Raw genomic sequence first — 19,042 nt, 5'->3', positions numbered from 1 at the left:
CATGTCGCCGCCGGTCGTTTCGTTAGGCCCGGCTTTACCATATAAACGTTTGCGCGTTTGAAGCCTTACCTTGATGTCGAGGTGAGCTACGTTCAGGGAATGCAGAAAGGCAATCCCGTCCAAAATCTGCTTCAGCAATCTGGCGACCTGCCGCTCCTCCGGAACTTCATCCCGATCGAGTATCATCTGCAGCTCGCCGCCAGGAGCCCTGTCGCAATAAATGTTATCTGTCTCTCACGCTGGTCTCTCTCGCGCGGTATTTACACGTAGCATACGTATTATTTCGCGCGACGGGCCGTCCCGTGCAAGCGCATTCAAATAAATTCAGCACATTACGCACGAGTGGACGAATCAATGCGCCGCGCAACTTTACGATATTACGGCTCGCGCACGCGAGACGTCACGTCTTTAAATCGCGCGCGAGTTCACGCCTCGTCCTACTTTTTAAATAATTAACCCGCTGATTGCGACATGTAGAAAGTTATACGCTACGCTATCGTAGCGTGCAGCCGCGTGTTGCCATTCAATTTTATTTCCTTTGACCGTCGCGAAGCAAACAGTACGAGCAATGAAATATTGTTATCCGCTTTAAAACAAATTGTCGGTAGAAACGAATTTCTTATTCAATTGAAAGCAAGTGTTCTTTTTTTCTTGAAAAGAGATGATCCGAAGACACGAGTGGGAGGTCCTGGCGAAGCAACCTTGTACTTACAGCTCGAGGACGAGAACCATCTCCGTGTTGGTCTCAAAAACCTGGTGAAGGGAGACGAGGCGGGAACAATGGGCCGCGGCATCCAGCACGGCCACTTCGTGAAGCGCTTCCGCTCTGAGCTCCTGGGCTCGTCGTCGCTTCCTCAGGAACTTGGCGGCCCATTGCCTGCCGCTGGACCTCTCGCGGCATCTCCTTACCGTCGCATATTTACCGCTGCAAAGTAAACAAGAGAAATATTATTAATATATTACGCATGAAATTTAACAGAGTGCAAACGATAATACGTCAATGAAAATATGCGTGACGCGCGACTGACGCAAAACATCGATTTAAAAGATCGATGTCTAAACTTGAATTCGCGAATTTTCCAGCAACGATTCATTGCGTCAGCCTGCACGTTTAATTTCGCGGTGCAAATAATTGAATTTTACAACGTAAATTTTTCAGCATAATCGTCGCTTTGCGAGCAAGCGGTGCATATCCGCCGAGCTCGCTAATTACCACGATTTCGTTTCTATACCGCTCAACACCGCTAATAAGAGAGTCGTCGGGAGGCAAGCGAATAATAATATCGCATGAGGAAGTCGTGCACACGTAGAGCGATCGGGTGCTTTCACTTTTTCCGCTAATAAACCACGCTGCGTTCCTCCCTTTTGCTGATTATATAGTAACGCGCGGCGCACCGGAAACTGATTTTCGTGGCGGAAAAGTCGCCTCCTCTCCGCTGCACCATCGCGGTGGTTACACCTGCATCTCACCGCGCGCATTATTGCACTCTGAAGAAACTGCGGTAAGCAGCATGAAGTTACGAGATTCGCGATGCCTCGGCGCGGCCAGCGTCCATTAAGAACCGCCGACTTTTTCCGACACGCCGCTTGGCGAATCAGATGACAAATTGCAACCGCGAATTGGAATCCGAGATTGACTCGCGGAATTGAACGCTTCCGCGTGACGTAACCGGTGCCCGCGATTGATTGCGAAATATCGAGTCCGCGAGCGCTTGATTGCAAAACCTTTTCGATTATGCGAAGGCCGCGAGCGTCCTAGATAGAAAGTACACGTGTACGAGGAGGGCGGAGGAGAGGGGCAATATGCATGTTGGACGTATACGTGTGTGTATAATATGGAACACGCGGGGTTGAATCATCGCGACGAGAATCATCGCTCGCGTCGGCGGGCGCTCGATGGAACGATGCCTCCGCGCGTAATAACACGAGCGAGCGTAATATAATGGCGTTATCGGCTTTTAACGTCACACATGTAAGAGGCGAAAAATAACTAGGAGACTGCCTTAGATTTGAACTCGAACTCTCCGAGATCCCTGGTTCACACGCCTAGGTCTTAGGCTGTACGGCCAATACTCCTACCGTTGTGATCAACTTGTTTTCATTCTGATCCTCTATACGACCGGTCAGTCTCGACTATCTTTCCAGATCTTACAGCTCGGCCAGCCTGACATTACATTCGTCCCCGAATGTCTCCAAATCGTCGGTTCACTCCACTTGAGTCCCTCGCAACATCCATTTTCGGTTCACTCTTCTGAGTCCCTCCCAACCTCCATGTTGGTTTACTCCTCTGAGTCCTTTCCAATCTCCATGTTGGTTCACTCCTCTGAGTCCTTTCCAATCTCCATGTTGGTTCACTCCTCTGAGTCCTTCCCAATCTCCATGTTGGTTCACTCCTCTGAGTCCGTCCCGACCTCCATGTTCAGGCTTCACTACCGGCCAGCTGCTTCTCAACTCCCTCCTCTCCGAGGGATAGCAGATGAATCTCAACTGTCTTCGAGGGGTAGCGGATTTTATCCCACTTCTGAATTGTAAGAGGCGCAAAATAACTAGGAGACTGCCTTAGATTTGAACTCGAACTCTCCGGGATCCCTGGTTCACACGCCTAGGTCTTAGGCTGTACGGCCAATACTCCTACCGTTGTGATCAACTTGTTTTCATTCTGATCCTCTATACGACCTGTCAGTCTCGACTATCTTTCCAGATCTTACAGCTCGGCCAGCCTGACATTACATTCGTCCCCGAATTTCTCCAAATCGTCGGTTCACTCCACTTGAGTCCCTCTCAACCTCCATTTTTGGTTCACTCTTCTGAGCCCCTCCCAACATCCATTTTTGGTTCACTCTTCCGAGTCCCTCCCAACCTCCATGTTGGTTCACTCCTCTGAGTCCGTCCCGACCTCCATGTTCAGGCTTCACTACCGGCCAGCTGCTTCTCAACTCCCTCCTCTCCGAGGGGTAGCGGATGAATCTCAACAGTCTTCGAGGGGTAGCGGATTTTATCCCACTTCTGAATTGTAAGAGGCGAAAAATAACTAGGAGACTGCCTTAGATTTGAACTCGAACTCTCCGGGATCCCTGGTTCACACGCCTAGGTCTTAGGCCGTACGGCCAATACTCCTACCGTTGTGATCAACTTGTTTTCATTCTGATCCTCTATACGACCTGTCAGTCTCGACTATCTTTCCAGATCTTACACACAGGATTGTGCAAGCGACTCGCCACGAGTTACGCGAGTACGATTCGCGTGAGAAGCGCCTGCGCGAAATTGTTGTGCTCGAGTAACGGCATTAGATCACGGTATAGAAGGTAGAACCCTTGAGCAATCCACGAGCTTCGTTCGAGAGCGTTCTTTCGTCCATTTTTCCATTGGTTTTAGAATGGGCGATTCTCCCCAGAGTGTCGCATGTCGATTCGTGAGTGCTCTCGAAGAATATAAAAATTTGAAGAATCCATGATATTCGAGCGTACATGAGGATACGACGTTCGGTCAAGGGAACGCTTGAAATGCCGACTCTCGCGCGCGAACTCGCTGTAATCCGACGATCTAAACAACTAGCTAGAAAGCGAGCAGCAGCTCGCCGGGGCAATGCACCGACTTGCAGTTAGATCCACGGGCCTAAATTCGAGCGGCGTTAGTGAAAGCATGCGTATGTACATTATGTATTACGTAAGAAGCTTGCCGCTTGAGGAAGCCGCGTACGCGTATTCGGAAGCGAAGCTTTGCACCGTTAACGGACGCAACGTTCGTTTTCTCGTCTCTAGATCTTGTCTCGCTCGTTGACGAAAGGTCAACGTGGCATAACTCAGTCTCGAAGAATGTCTCATTAAAGACGCGGCCACACGTCTCCGACTATTTATATCCTCGATTATTTAACGCGGAGTGCTGCAACGTGTTGCAACGTGATAAAGGTGCAAGTAACTATAATCGCGAGAAGGCCACGGATAGACTGAAAGAGGAAGGAGTTGATCACGTGCAGTCGAGTGACGGTATGTTCGCGTATGAATCGTCGATTGTCCATTATTGTCCGAGGACGGGAAAGAGCGGGAGAGGGCGGCGGTCCACGCGGGGAAAATATTTTTCGGAGGTTCGCTAAAGGCGACGACCAGTCAGTCTAAAGCCCTGCTAAAGGATGGCCGCCAGTTGAGAGATAGATGGCACGAAAGGGCCGCGCGACAGGCGTCAAAGTAAGCATCATTAGTGGCCATTGTCCACCCGGCGGTATCCCACAGAGCGTACTCGGAGATGAGATGGAAGTCGGAGCGCCGGTTCACTATTCCTCCGCTCATGTATGTTTGTATGTATGCGCGTTCCCGTGGCCTTTTTCGCCGTCAATTGACGTATCAAGAAGATAATCGTCGTCCGATCATATGCGGAAGGAAGTAAGGTCGAAAATCAAGCAAGGCGTTAGACCCGGTCAAAGGCCTGATACGCGAAGGTATCAAATTATTCCTGCGAGCGAGCAAGTTCACCGTCGAGAAGAAGTCGTGCAAAAAGGCAGACGTGTCGGAGCGATAATCGCGATCGCGGGCGAGAACCGCCGGTCGCCTCGGTATGTAGGTTGGCAAATGCGAACGCGGCTGAAAGCGAGTGATCGTGCGGGCATTCCCTATCGGATCGAGTCGTTATCTCTTGCGTTCTAATTACGGGCCGTTACGGAGGCGAACCTATCCGACGTCTCACCGTCCGGCCGGACAAAGAGGAGGTGGACACGTGCCGTGACACAGCCGGTTCTGCCAGGATCTACGCGTTATCGCGCGTTAAGAGCGCATGGCGCGGAGCGGAGGCTAATGATCGCGCGATTTCGATTGCCTCCGCTCAATTAGCGGTCCGATCTCTGACGGACGTCGCCACCGCGAGTCCTTTCCCGTTCCGCTCGGCGGCCTCTTCGCTTCGAGAGAAATGGACGCATTGATCTTCGTTAGCCGCGACTCACGACGCGTCTTCAGCCGTTTGCAACTCGGCATCGGGAGAGGAACGTAATTACGTGGAGCTTTAAGCGCGGCCGGAATAGATGAAACGAGACGCGATGTCTGTCTATGTCGTCGACTTCCGTCTCCAGAGAGAGCCGCGATACGAATCGCGTATCGATTTCGTTACCGACATATCTCGATGTATCTCTCTCTTTCTTTTCTCACATCAGTTTCCGCGTTTCTTCGAGGGAAAACACGTACGGGAACCCGTTACATCCGGTCCGGATCGTGTTCGCGTATCACAGAGAAATAATCCCGATTATGAGAGCGGAATCGCCAGGATTCGCCGTGCATCGGCCTTGAGTCGTCTCATCAAAGTCGCTGGGCAAGGGATGGATGGAGAGAATAAATGAGAAAAAGAGAAGAAAGAAAGAGAGATCCGCTTCCGCGAAGAGCCGTCGCATCTGCGAGTGATAAGCCATGGCGAATCGGAATATCATCAGCGACGGATAAGAAAACCGTTCCGGGAAGGAGGAGAGCTCGCAATCTCTCGCCGTCGTCTAATGGCGCAACTGTAAATCCGGCATTGGCAATGTCGACAACGACGACGATGAACGAACAGCGGCAGCGATATTATTATTGCAATAGCGGCGCTGCTATGCGTACTTTATCGCACCTGGAGATTAGCACGCTATGGTTAATGGAGGACCCGGCTAACCGTCGACTAACCGTTGATCATTACGACGTCACTCGTTCGCTGTGAAGAGACGCTTCTGTATTCCTCTCGCCGGGAGGAACAATCGCAATCCGCGAAAGAGACAGCTCGATGTAATTCCGCCGACAGAACTCGCACGTCGCCGCGACTGGCCGTGCTCAGTTTCGAAATTACTGTGACTCGTTTGTCCAAAATGCGTAATTTATAAAGCATTTTTATACTTGCAGAAATTCGCGAACGATCAGGTATTGGGTCGTCCGGAAAGTTCGTGCCGATTTTTAATAGATGGCGTTGGAACATGTCTGAATATATCAATGTTATTGAAAACATACGATTTATATACATATGCTTAAAGGTGACATTTCAACGCATCTTTAGGAAAAAAGTTGTTTCAGATAAATTGATTCGTGTCAGTTTTGTACTCTTTTGAAGATGGAAGAAAACAAAGAACATTTTAGACACTTGATGCTTTTCTATTACCGGAAAGGCAAAAATGCCTCACAAGCAACAAATTCGATATGTTCTGTTTACGGAGAAGGCGCTTTAGCTGAAAGAACCGTACGTAAGTGGTTCGCTAAGTTTAGAGCTGGTGATTTTAACCTTAAAGACCAAGAACGCTCGGGCAGACCCTCTACTACTGATGATGACCAAATCAAGACACTGATCGAGAATAACCCGCGCTACACGACACGTGAATTAGCAGAGATACTGAAAATATCTAAAACCACTGTCCACGATCATGTAGTGAAGCTTGGTTACGTAAGTCGCTATGATGTATGGGTTCCGCATAATTTGGCCGAAAAAATTTAATGGATCGCATTTCCATCTGCGACTCGCTGTACAAGCGCAACGAAAACGTACCATTTTTGAAGCAATTAGTGACGGGTGACGAAAAATGGATGATTTACAACAATGTAGAACGAAAAAGATCCTGGGGTAAGCGAAATGAACCAGCATTAACCACTCCGAAAGCCGGCCTTCATCCAAAAAAAGTCATGCTCTGTGTCTGGTGGGATTGGAAAGGAATCCTATATTATGAGCTCCTACCACACAACCAAACGATAAATGCAGATAAGTACTGCTCGCAACTGGACGAATTAAAGACAGCGATTCAGGAAAAACGTCCAGAATTAGCTAATAGGAAGGGCGTCGTGTTCCATTAGGACAATGCCAGACCTCATGTTTCTTTGACTACCCGACAAAAATTGTTGGAGTTTGGCTGGGATGTGCTACCTCACCCACCGTATTCACCAGACATTGCACCTTCAGACTTTCACTTATTTAGGTCTTTGCAAAATTCTCTTAGCGGCAAGAACTTCAACTCTTTGATCGACATAAAAAACCACCTTGAGGAGTTTTTCGCCGAGAAACCTAAGAAGTTCTGGGAGAATGGAATCTTCCAGTTGCGTGAAAGATGGACAAAGGTTGTGAAACAAAACGGTGCATACATAAGTCAATAAATATTTATCGACATAAAAAAATGTTGCCTTTGAATTTTCCTTCAAAATCGGCACGAACTTTCCGGACGACCCAATACATCTCTAATAATCTGATTCTACGTGCGTTGCTTAAGTTACTTTTACGCTGCGAAATCCGTGATGAGATTTAACAACTTCGACGATGCTCGCTAACGAATCGACAGGTGTAATTTTGAAGATACAGCTTGTTGCTGCCGCGCGCTTTTATTTTCGGAACGGGCGCATCTGCGAGACGAGTAATCGCACGCGTGCAGCTAATCCAGCGAGTGGAAGTCGGTCGTGCGTAATAAATTGTTGCATAAATTTTAACGTTGCGATTCGACCCTTCCACCTGTCCGACACAGCTGCTGTCTGCTTATTACCGTGGATTGGCTCACAAAATTCTCCCCGCAGACGCGCAGGTGTCGGCTCCGGAAACTTTAGATCGTGCATTCGTAACAAATGTTGCTTTTAGGATGACGAAAGAAAACAGCTCGCCAACATGCGATGCATTCTCTGTCTGAATCATCAAGAAGGTCGTCCAACTTTTTGATGCTGCATTTCCTTTCCGTTTCATTTCACTAGTGGACAATTAACTCAAATGATCAAACGTCCAGTGCCGTCAAGTTCGCGGTGCAGTGCACGGTCTAAGACGGAAATCGAAAAACGATTTCCCTTTCTTGCGCGTCCATCGACTCACGGAAACGTCCTCGTCATCGTGCCGCTATTACTGGGCCTCGAGGGGAACGTAACGACGAGACCGGAGAGGACACGACGTGATAATGAAGCTCTTTGTCGACCGACCGACTCGCGAAGAATCAGTGTTTCCTTAATGCCGAGGTTCTTTTTCTCGGAGGGCAACGGGGGATCATGCGAAAGCGCGCTCGTTGCCGCTTGAGGAAATTCTGATCGTCAGCACGGAGCGCGATAGATTCGGCGTAACGCAATTGCGCAATCGGCAGAGTCGCTCGACTGTGTCGAAAGATGTCTTAAAGAACGGATCGCGGCTTCAATTTGCACGTTCGCATGAACTCTCGGTGCACCCGGTGCAGATTTAATCGTTTAATGCCAGGTAGTCTGCGAGCGATACGAACGGAAGCCTTCGACGGTATCGAGCAATCGTGTCATTAACGGGGTCAACGCTCAGGCCGTTCGACCGAGATTAAGACTGCAGCTCGTTAGGGCGGCCGCTAACCCGCTGGAATATCGCGAGATTACACTCGCGTGCGAGTAATAACGCCCGGTTACGAGCGGCGTTAAGCGCCAATCTATTAGTTGGCGAACCGCTTTATTGCGATCTGTGTTAAGTGCGATTTGACGCTTGCCGACGTTTGCCTCTTGCAGCTACCACTTTACGAGCACGTACGTAAGCGTCCACACACAGAGACGAGATAGAGATCATCCGAGCGAAAAATTCGAGTCACCTTTACGTGCTTTCGACTCCGCGAGAGACGAGAACTTTACCGCGGCCTATCTTCCGGATTGTCTGTTAATACGCGTCGCATATAGAGCATATAATCTCGAGAGCACTCCAGGGAAGCTTGACCCCTCGTCCGGCCTTTCTCATTAGGTCGCATTTGCCTCGCGAGTGAAAAGTCGTGATCTATCGCACATCGCAGAGGCGTCGGGGCCGCAGAGGGTAATCCGATGCATTCTCTTTCTAAAGGAGGCGCGACGCGAGATTACGTGATCGTACGTACGTATCGGACGCGGATGGTCGCGGGTCGAGTCTTCCATCCCGATCGCCAAGGTCGGCGGTTGAATATGCGCGGGCGTCATTAACCTTGACCAAGTATCCGCGTCAGTTTTTGCACCATCCGCGGAGAAATCCCGCCGAGGGTAGTCACCCACGTAGAAATTGCCGAGGTTGTTTAACTGGCCCAACATTGGCCCAGTATATTAGGTTGTTCATTAAGTTCTGCGGTTTTTTTGCCCTAAATTAAAACATAAATCTATTGTACTTACACATTTATTCAATCTAGAATGTATTGTCCATCTTGATCGACCACCTTCTGCCAACGTTCTGGAAGGGACATAATGCCGCGTTTGTAGAAGTCGCGCGACTTCTGCGCGAAAAAGTCCTTCAAGTACGTTTGAATATCATCCACTGAATTAAAGCGCTGCCCGTCGAGATTGTTTTGGAGTGACCGGAACAGATGGTAATCCGACGGCGCAAGGTCTGGGGAGTACGGTGGGCGCTGCATGACTTCCCAGCCAAAGCACTTCAACTTCTTCTTGGTCACCGAAGCAGTGTGTGGTTTGGCGTTGTCGTGGTGGAAGACAACGCCCTTCCTGTTCGCCAATTCCGGCCGCTTCTCCGCCACTGCCTGCTTCAATTTTTCTAACTGAGCGCAATGCTTCTCGGCGTCGATGGTCTGACCGCGCGGAAGCAGCTCGAAGTACAGGACGCCTCGCCAATCCCACCACACACTCAGCATCACTTTCTTCGGATGCAAATCCGCTTTGGCAACCGATTGTGACGACTCACCCGGACCGCACCATGACCGCTCGCGTCGAATGTTGTTATATACCACCCATTTTTCATCTCCCGTGACCACCCGTTTGAGAAAGGCCTCCAGCGAGTTCCATTTCAGCAGGGATTCACAGATCATGACGCGGTCCAAAATGTTCTTTTCGGTGAGCTCGTGAGGGACCCAAACATCTGCTTTTTTCGACATCCCAAGCCGTTTTAATCGCTGCGCAACCGTTGTATGAGCGATGTCGAAGCGCTCCGCGATCTCTCGCGTCGTCAGGTGTCGGTCTGCTTTGATTGCGGCCACGATTTGGTCGTCGTCAGTGGTGGATGGACGACCGGAGCGAGCAGCATCGGAGACGTTCACATCTCCGGAACGAAAGCGCGCAAACCAACGCTGACAAGTGTCAGCGCTTATGGCCGAGTCCCCGTACACGCCACATATCTCACGTTGTGCGTCCGTCGCTTTTACTCCTTTGCGGAAGAAAAATAGCAAAATGTGCCGAAAATGCACCTTTTGATCCTCCATTTTCAATGAATAGCGCGTACACACAACACGTCAAAACACAACAAAGACTCTGGCGAAATGTCAAGCGTTGTCTAACCTGTCACGGAGTATTCGGCAATCCGCGGTTCAGGCGATGCATGCTATCTTTTTCAATGGACAAACGCTATCTTTCAAGAAAACCGCAGAACTTAATGAACAACCTAATAGGTAGCCCAGAGTACGGCAGCGGCGTTACACTCCAGTGTCGGGTCTGTACTGGCACAATACTGGCGGCCAGTACTGCAAAGAGTTGGCAGACAGTCTTGTCCCAGTACTTATTAAAAACCGGGCCATGTGACGAGCCATTATAAAATACAGACATGGACCAGTACTGGTTGCGAGACAGGCCATGCTTCGGCAACCGACACAGACCCAGCATTCGACTACATACATTGCCGATACTATACAGGGTGTCCCGGGTTTTAACCGACAAACTGCGGGAGCATATTCTACTAGTGGAAATAAGAAAAAATTCTTATATCGAGTTTGCTTAGAAACGCTTTATTACAAAGTTATAAACCAATATTGAAAAGAAATATGAGATAAGTAACAACGGATTTTTTCACAAAAATAAAAATTATCTACGCAATGATTTAGTGACGCATTTCAAAATGTTGTCCTTGCACATCGATACAAGCTAGACATCGACGTAGTACAGAATTTGTTACAGTACATTCCTGAAAATTTTGTTGCATCTCAGTAACTGAATTAGTAATTCGTTATTTTTACGAATTCTTCTGTACTTTATTTTTTAGTTATAATATCGTGTCTTGGCTACAATATCTATTCTTATAGTGAATACATTACTATTGCATGTATTATAAAAGAATATCTGGTTACTCTCCTGTTAGGAAATCTACGTTGATACTCTCGTACGGCAGCTCGTGCATTTCCGTCACAGAATCCGTACACGAAATGAATATCGGTGTATTCCTCATTTGAAAACACTTTTGGCATTCTGATAGTAATTGCTAGCTGACACGACGATTGAAATCTAACAGCTACTGTTGTGAAAGTAACAATCATACTGAATCGTTTCAACATAGTGAACATGAATACATGTGAATACACATAACATAAACATCTTCGACCTTCCAAATTCTACACTATGTTCCGTTGTTACTTATCTCATATTTCTTTTCAATATTGGTTTATAACTTTGTAATAAAGCATTTCTAAGCAAACTCGATATAAGAATTTTTTCTTATTTCCACTAGTAGAATATGCTCCCGCAGTTTGTCGATTAAAACCCGGGACACCCTGTATATAAAAAATACATTTATACAGTAATACATTAATTGGTCCACATCTATGCCCAATGCTGGTGCAGTTATTTACCGAATACTGGTCCATATATTATTGCCAGTGTCGGATCAGTACTGGCAATTAAGTACGGCATGGCGTTACACTCCTGTGTCGAATCTGTACTGGCACAATACTGGCGGCCAGTACTGCCACGATGGCAAACGGTACAGTCCCAGTATTGGACCTTTTGAAATTTCTACGTGGGCACGAGCGAGCGTTCCTTCTTCAGTGTTCTTTCTCGTTAATGAATCGCGGCGAGCGCGGTTCGTTTTCTCGGAAGATCGTCGACCATCGCGAAGGAGCACGCGCGGCCAGGCTTTCGGGGTGCACATACCTGCGTGTATTATTTGCAATCAATTGCAGGCCCGACGCGCGCGTCGTCGTCGTCCGTGACCAGTTGGTTAATGGGGAAAAAGCTGCGCTGCTTTCCGCTACAGCGAGCATTTCATTCCGAGGAATGCGTTTCAATTTAACCGGGCATACCGCAGATCTTATCGGGGACGCGTGCTTCCTGAGAGCGCGCGGTTTTTCTCGCGTCGCGAGCGCGGCCGCGCACCGACGCGACGTGCGGGAATACGTTCCCGCGGGCTCCTCTCCTTCCCTCCTTCCGCCGGGCCCGATGCGCGAATTAATGCGCCCGTGATGCTAGTTTGCATCTCCGCGAAGAAATCCGAGGTAACGACTGTCGCTCGAGACGCGATTTCTCGAGCAATTCGAAGTAGCCAAGCTAGGATTTGTCAAGCCGACCTCAAGTGCGATTCCGAGCGCGATTTTGTACGCGAAGTGTCGCACGTTAAGTGCCGATCTTGCATTTTGACGTATTTTCGCGAATGCGAGATAACATCGCGCGCAGCAAGATCGAGTTTACGCGGCCAATTAAATGGACTCCGCCGTAATCAACGGACTACCGGCGGAGTGGATAACGCAAGCGAGCTTACTCGCTAATAAACGCCATCCCGTCGCGCATCGCGTCCTCCCATTTCCGATCCGATCCGATCCGATCCGACCCGACCGAAAGCGGCTCATTAACCGCGCGGTGGAGCGGTTACTGCGCGTCGACATTCCGCGGACGCATCCCCCGCGGAACGGATTCTGGGATGGGTTTATAGACGAGGGCCTGCGATTCCGCGGCCCCGACTCCAGCTGTATCACTGAGACGAAATTAACGGCAGGAAATGACCACCGCACTATGTCTCTCTTTCTCTCGTAAGCGGATTGAGGAGCCGCGCATACGGCGGGAAACGGCGGATCGACGGAATTTACCGCGGATCAAAGATCGCGCAACGGCGCGACGCCGCTTCGGCTTGACCGGCGAAAAAACGCGGCGCGGAACACGAGCGGTGCTCAATAGTCTGTAAAGTCTTTAATTTAGCGGGCTCCCTTCATCGACGCGCCGCCGATCGACCGAGCACCGGTATAAAGACCCCAGCGCGTAGCTAATGGCACCTCGTGATCCTCCACAGAGCGCTTTTCACGAGCGCGCCTTCGAAACGCCCCCTCATCTCCGCCGCATCGGGGAACCGAGAACGCGGTAGCCAAGAGCGCATTTAAAGGCCGGCGGCCTTTAAGTGCGGAGGCCTCCCCCGCTCTCTCGTCGACGATCCTCGACTAGCGAAACGCTATCGCGACTACCGGCTTTCCCCTTTGCGCACTCGAGCTTCTGTATCCATCATCGCCGGGGGCTCGGCGAAGAATCTCGCGATTGGTCGCTCGATGGCGTATCTCGCATTCTGCGGCTTCTGCCTCTCTTCGACGCGACTCGAGATCAATTTCCTATTTTCATCAAGTATGCTTAGCATCAATAATGCTTAGAGGAATTGTGGCGACCGTTGTATAGTCTCTGTACCATTTTCGACGTGATCGGCCATGCGAAGTAACTGGGGAACGTCCCGAGTCGCGAGATGGTTACCTGCATTCGCGCTGGAATCGCATTAGATCCGGATCGTGGCGAGGGATCGCTGCGCCAAGACAGAACTCTATCTCATTCAGGATGAAAGAAAGAAGTAAGAAAACCGGGTCGCGATTCCCCCCTCGGTCCTTCACGGCACAGTGCGGATCGCTCGCGAGTTTTCACGGAGCATCCCCCGAGCAGGGATCGGCATCAACGACATTTTCAGTAATATTTTCAGCTTTGATTAACAATTATTTTGATAATCAGTAATCAACTTCGAGAAATTTATTATTAATTGATTAATCAGTAATCAAGATCAACAATTTTTTAATTGCTCAATTAATCAGTAATCAAAATAAACAATTTTTCAATTACTCCAGTAATCAGTAAACAAAGTGAAAATTTTTTAAATTATTCGATTAATCAGTAATTATAGTATAAAATATTTTTGTTACTTGATTAATCAGCAATCAGAACGTAATAATTTTAATTACTTGATTAATCAGTAATCAGACCGACAAATTTTTCAATTATTTCATCACTCAGTAATCAGTAGTGTCAGATGTTCCTTGATTATTTAGTTGATTTTTTTCTGGATTATTTTCTTGATTATTTAAGTAGTTATCAGCGTACAGCACCAATTCCATACAGAAAAAAATGAAATTAACGCAATATTTCACTATTTAAATTATTTTTTTATCAGTCATAAAAAATCCTACTTCAACTAATTTTATTAGAAAAATATTGCGTTGAATTAATTTTTTTCTGTATATAATTGCTGCTGTACGCTGATGACTTAAATAATCAAGATACTTAAATAATCAAGAAAATAATCCAGAAAAAAATCAACTAACTAATCAAAGAACATCTGACACTGATTACTGAGCGATGAAATAATTGAAAAATTTTTCGGTCTGATTACTGATTAATCAAGTAATTAAAAATATTACGTTCTGATTACTGATTAATCAAGTAACAAAAATATTTTATACTATAATTACTGATTAATCGAATAATTAAAACATTTTTCACTTTGATTACTGATTACTGGAGTAATTGAAAAATTGTTTATTGTGATTACTGATTAACCGAGCAATTGAGAAATTGTTCTTTTTGATTACTGATTAATCAATTAATCGGGAATTATTTTTTCCTGTTAAATAAATAATTAAATACTCAAGTAATATTAATTTATTATTAATATTTTGCCGATCCCTGCCCCCGAGAAGTCGCAGCGTCATTTCGCGCGCTGCTATGTTTGCCGCGCACCTACCGATTTTTACGACGACGTCCCCGCGGCACCCGTAAGAAGCGCGGATGGATCTACCTAGCAACGGGCCCTTTTTGCGACGTTAACGTCATCAGCGCGTTCGCCGGCATACCTGGCGCGCGGCAAGAAGCGCATCTCCGAGGAGGTCCGATCCACGCGCGTAAAAGCCGCGCGCGCTTACGAGCACGCGGATCGTGCCTTTCCCAGAAGGAAAAGGGAGTCGGGGACGAGAGTGCGAGCTACCGTTCGAGTCCGTGATTGCGAGGGTCCAATTTTACGCGCCAGGAGTCAGGCCGAGGATCCGCCGATGACACCGCGCAGCGTCATTTCCTCCTCTCTGGCTAGGCTTCTGCCTTTCTCTCCTCTTCCTAGTCTTTTCCTTCCGCGAAAATGATCGAGTGTTTTACGAGCTCTACGAACCGCGAAGAGTCAACCCCGCCGCCGTCGCTGCCACGGAAGGCTCGATCGTTCCGTTGTCGTGCTCTGGTCAGAGAAACTCACGGCTGCTTCCTTCCTGTCGTGAGAAATGTTTCGCGACGTCTTTGGGATCACTCGCGGGATCTATCGCGAGGAATCGCTCAACGGTTTCCACTCTCGGCCGCGACTTTCCGATCGGAACCGACCTATGTTCTTGTTTACCCTCTTCCTGGCGCCGACCCAAATCGACTGGAATCGATTTCCCTGTCGAAGGGAACGCGGGCTCTTCATCAGTGACTTTCGTTCCATCCGCGTCCGGCGAGTACCCTCGCTCGATATTTACCGAAACAACAATACTTTCACGGCGCTCGGTGGTTATTATTCGGGCGATACTCGCCAATATTTTTCGTGTCAGTGCGAATCTTAGGCTCGTGTCGCGACTCGACGCTAATCCGACAGTCGCATGCGGTTCGCGAAGCTTTAAAGTCGCAGGTGTCGTCGCAGAAAAATTCTCAGGGAAAAGATCGATCGCGATTCTGTCAGGAACGTGTGCGAGTCTGCCTCGCTCGCCCAAGCGGTGGACGCCCCGAGCTCGCTCGCGTAAACGGCAGCGCCTCGACAACGACTTTAATACGGTAGTCTCGCGGATGCTGTAGAAAGTACGTACTTTCTCCGTGGCGTCTCTCGCGCGTGCTTCGTCTGGGTGCGTATGACTCGGGACGCGCGTATTAAAGCGCCTCTCCTTCGAAGAACTACGCTTGCATACGCATCGGGACACAGGTGCAATGCATGGTGCGTTCTCACTATCTCGCGAGGTATCTCCTCTCCCCTTTCTGTCGCGCCACTAACGTTGCGGTGAAAAGTCCCATACAACTCGAACGGTTCCCAGGAGTGCCTGTCCGAGTTCAAATTGCGGTTTGCTGTGTCGTAATTGCGCGTAATCGAAACGTAATTGAGATGCAAGAAACTCGGGTAGAAATTATGTTTGGTAAAAGTTAGGGCCGAGTAAGGCATGCCGGCTCTGACGTTCGGTCCTGATTCGGCAAACCAATTTCGGCCCGGATGAGGGGTGTAACGCATTTTACAAGTTTTTGAAGAGGATGCACTTTAAAGTGCGTGATGGCATCGTAGAAACTTTGGCTCGATTTAGAGGGTGCACGCGCTCCGATTATGATTGAGATTATCCGATGACTCGCTCAATCCAGCTGACCGGCGCGCCGCGGCGGGTTCACCGAATGTTTAGCTCAAACGCTGAACACGTCGTACATTCCGATACGCGCGACGACTTCGTCCGGATCCAGTTACGGCCCCGATTATCGTAACCGCGGAGCCGCTTTTCTCGCTCTCCGGCTCCGTAATTTCGACCGGGAAGGAAAGTCCCGTTCCCACGAGATCGCGCGCGCGGATTTACGGAGCGTAGCGCGTCGTCGCTCGAATCTCCTCCGCGGGCCCATTAAAACTGCGTGTACTACTACGTGTAGCGCGCGCGGATCAACGACCCCCAGGGGTCAGGCAGGCAAGACAGCCGAGCAAGCAGGCGCGGAGGCCCGTGGCGCGTTAACTGCCGCGTTGCCCCGCGGCGCGGAGCCGCACCAGGAAATCGGCGCTGACGCCGGCGTCAGCGTCCACGTTGCCACGCGAGACAGGCAACCGCCGGCTACGTCGTCGTCCTTTAAGGCATCCATTAGGCCTCCTATAACTGCTAAACACGCCGGTCGGGGCCGGTCGGTCCGACGACCCCGCTCGCACGTAACGACCAGGACGAATCTTCCTCCCCGCCACCATCCCGCCCGCTTTCGAGATTCACATCTCCCCCTAAGCATCGTCGTGTCTTCTTTCGTCTCCCTTTCTCTGTCTTCTTCTCTCTTGCGCTCTTATATCCTACGCCTCCTCTCGACTTCGTCGTCTCCTTCCTCGAGGGTCATCGACATTCGTACACCGGGGCGACATTGTGGGCGACCACTGTGTCTCCCCCAAGTGGTCGTGCGGTTAGATACGCGCGTCGGCCACGCACCTTGCGCGGGATAATGTCGGGCAACTTCTAATCACGTGTGCGGAGGAGAGGTGTACACGCGCGTATAAAATAAATCTCACGTGCGCGCGCGCGAGTAGATAAGTCGCGCCGCGCCGACGATTACCGGTTACAACTCGCGATTTAACGAGGCTGCCATCGCGACGTCACGATTATAACGCCCGAGCGTTTCAACGTCATTAATATTTCCGCGACGCTGTGAGGAGCATCGCGCCGCACTGCGGGAGAGAGAGAGAAAGACAACACTCCTAACATCTGAGCCTAAGCCGCGGGACACATTGTTACACGGATCCTCGTTATAGAACATGCATCCCTTGCCAAGAAAACGGTCGAAGGAGGGTGCACGCCTCTCTCCTTGGGCTCGCAATTTCCGCGTCAGGTCTCCTTCAGCCTCGAGCGTCGGCCAGTACTTCGACGTAGAAGAGAGTTTACCTCATTACATAGTCCGCAACGCGGAAACCAGAGCGACTTACGCCACGGCCGCGCCATTAATTACGCCCGACCGCCGCGGTAATTAAAGAAATTAGCGGATATATCTAGGCACACGGAGAGGAACGACGTCGCCCTCTCATCGGTGGTGGTGCTGCTGCTGCTGTTGCCGTTACTGCTATCTCCCTCTGCCCTCTGCTCCATCTATCTCTCGAATGCAAATCCATTGTGCAACCAGTGCAACGGTGCGCCAGCATCGTGAAATTTGTTCCAGTTGCGCTCGCTCGCTCGTTAGCCGATTGCACAACGTTGCGCAACGTCCTCCTCCCGTACCTCTGCTTTTTCTCTTTTTTTCAGATCCTACGCGTCCACGCTGCCTTATTTGACGCAGGACGATTCGCGTGGCGTGCAAGCTGTCGGTCGCTCTTTGAGTTTTTACAGGGTGTCCCATGAGAAGTTGCTGAAACTAATCAGCTGTCATTTTTAAACGTATGCAGTTATTGAAAGAACAAAAATTGCCTTGGAAAGAGGAAAGTCTGCAGTTTTTAATGGGTATAAATAAAATTTAGCAAAATGTTTGTATATCAGTTTATTTTATTAATGAAAAATATGCTAATAATCAAGTAAGCTAATGATAAATATTTTCAAAGTGTGCACCATCTGAATTTGTACAAAAATCAATTCTTCTACGAAAACTTGTGAAAACTTTTTCTAACATGTCGTCTTTAATGTTGCTGACGACCTTTTTTAATAGACACTGTTTCTGGATTTCCGGCATAACAATGGTCCTTAATGTATCCCCAAAGAAAGAAGTCACATGGATTTAAATCCGGCGAGTACGGTCGCCATTCTAGCCCCCCCTGGACAAATTTGGGGTATCCCAGACCGATGACTCGATTGCCATAAACTTTATGGATTGTTTCGAAGACCTCCTGGGTTCGATGTGGTGTCGCTCCATCCTGCATGAAATGAAATCCTCTGACCAGGCCTCTTTTTTTGCATGAGGGAAGAATTGTGTTTCGAGAAGCTGCTTGTAACTTTCACCAGTGACTGTTGATTCGAAGAATTGCAGATAAATTCCTTTTACCGAGATCGCAGCCCATGCTGTTATTTTTTGTGGATGTAAAAGTTTAGCCAGGAAAACGTTGGGATTTTCCGACCCCCAAAATCTATAATTTTGTTTATTAACATAACCATTTAGCCAGAAATGTGCTTCGTCCGTGTAAATTATCAATTTTGCATCAAGTTCTCCATCTTCAAACATTCCGTTTATCGTCTTGCAGAATTCCACACGTTTCGTCATAGCGCGTTTGGTTAGCAATTGATGCGATGTTATTTTATAGGAATGCATTTTCAGGAAATGTTTTAAAATCCTATGTAACGTTGTTTTGGATATTTCAAGAGCTTGGGCAGCTTTCCGAATGGAAGAATTTGGATTCTCTTCAAAATACTTCTTAATATCTTCAATGTTTTCTTCTGCAGCTACAGACACAGAAGGACCTGGCAGATCATGTCTACGGTCTTGGATAGTTCCATACTGCATAAAATTATCGATAATTCTGATAAAAATAACACAAAACATTATTTTAATGCAGA

General features: G+C 48.7%; 1 protein-coding gene across 1 annotated transcript in view; it reads right to left on the bottom strand.

Annotated features, from left to right (window-relative positions):
* LOC105277276 (serine/threonine-protein kinase 17A) overlaps positions 1 to 19,042 on the bottom strand; it is a 159,251-nt gene that overhangs the window by 38,155 nt on the left and 102,054 nt on the right. The window contains exons 2-3 of the mRNA XM_026973129.1: positions 713 to 925; positions 70 to 208 (exon numbers count right to left, since the gene is read on the bottom strand). Coding sequence (XP_026828930.1) covers positions 70 to 208; positions 713 to 925 — 352 coding nt within the window. The remainder of the gene's footprint in view (positions 1 to 69; positions 209 to 712; positions 926 to 19,042) is intronic.

Source organism: Ooceraea biroi, chromosome 10 (assembly GCF_003672135.1).
Source record: "Ooceraea biroi isolate clonal line C1 chromosome 10, Obir_v5.4, whole genome shotgun sequence".
Taxonomy (NCBI): domain Eukaryota; kingdom Metazoa; phylum Arthropoda; class Insecta; order Hymenoptera; family Formicidae; genus Ooceraea; species Ooceraea biroi.
Note: the sequence above shows the minus strand (reverse complement) of the source record. Positions and strands in the feature narration are given on the sequence as shown.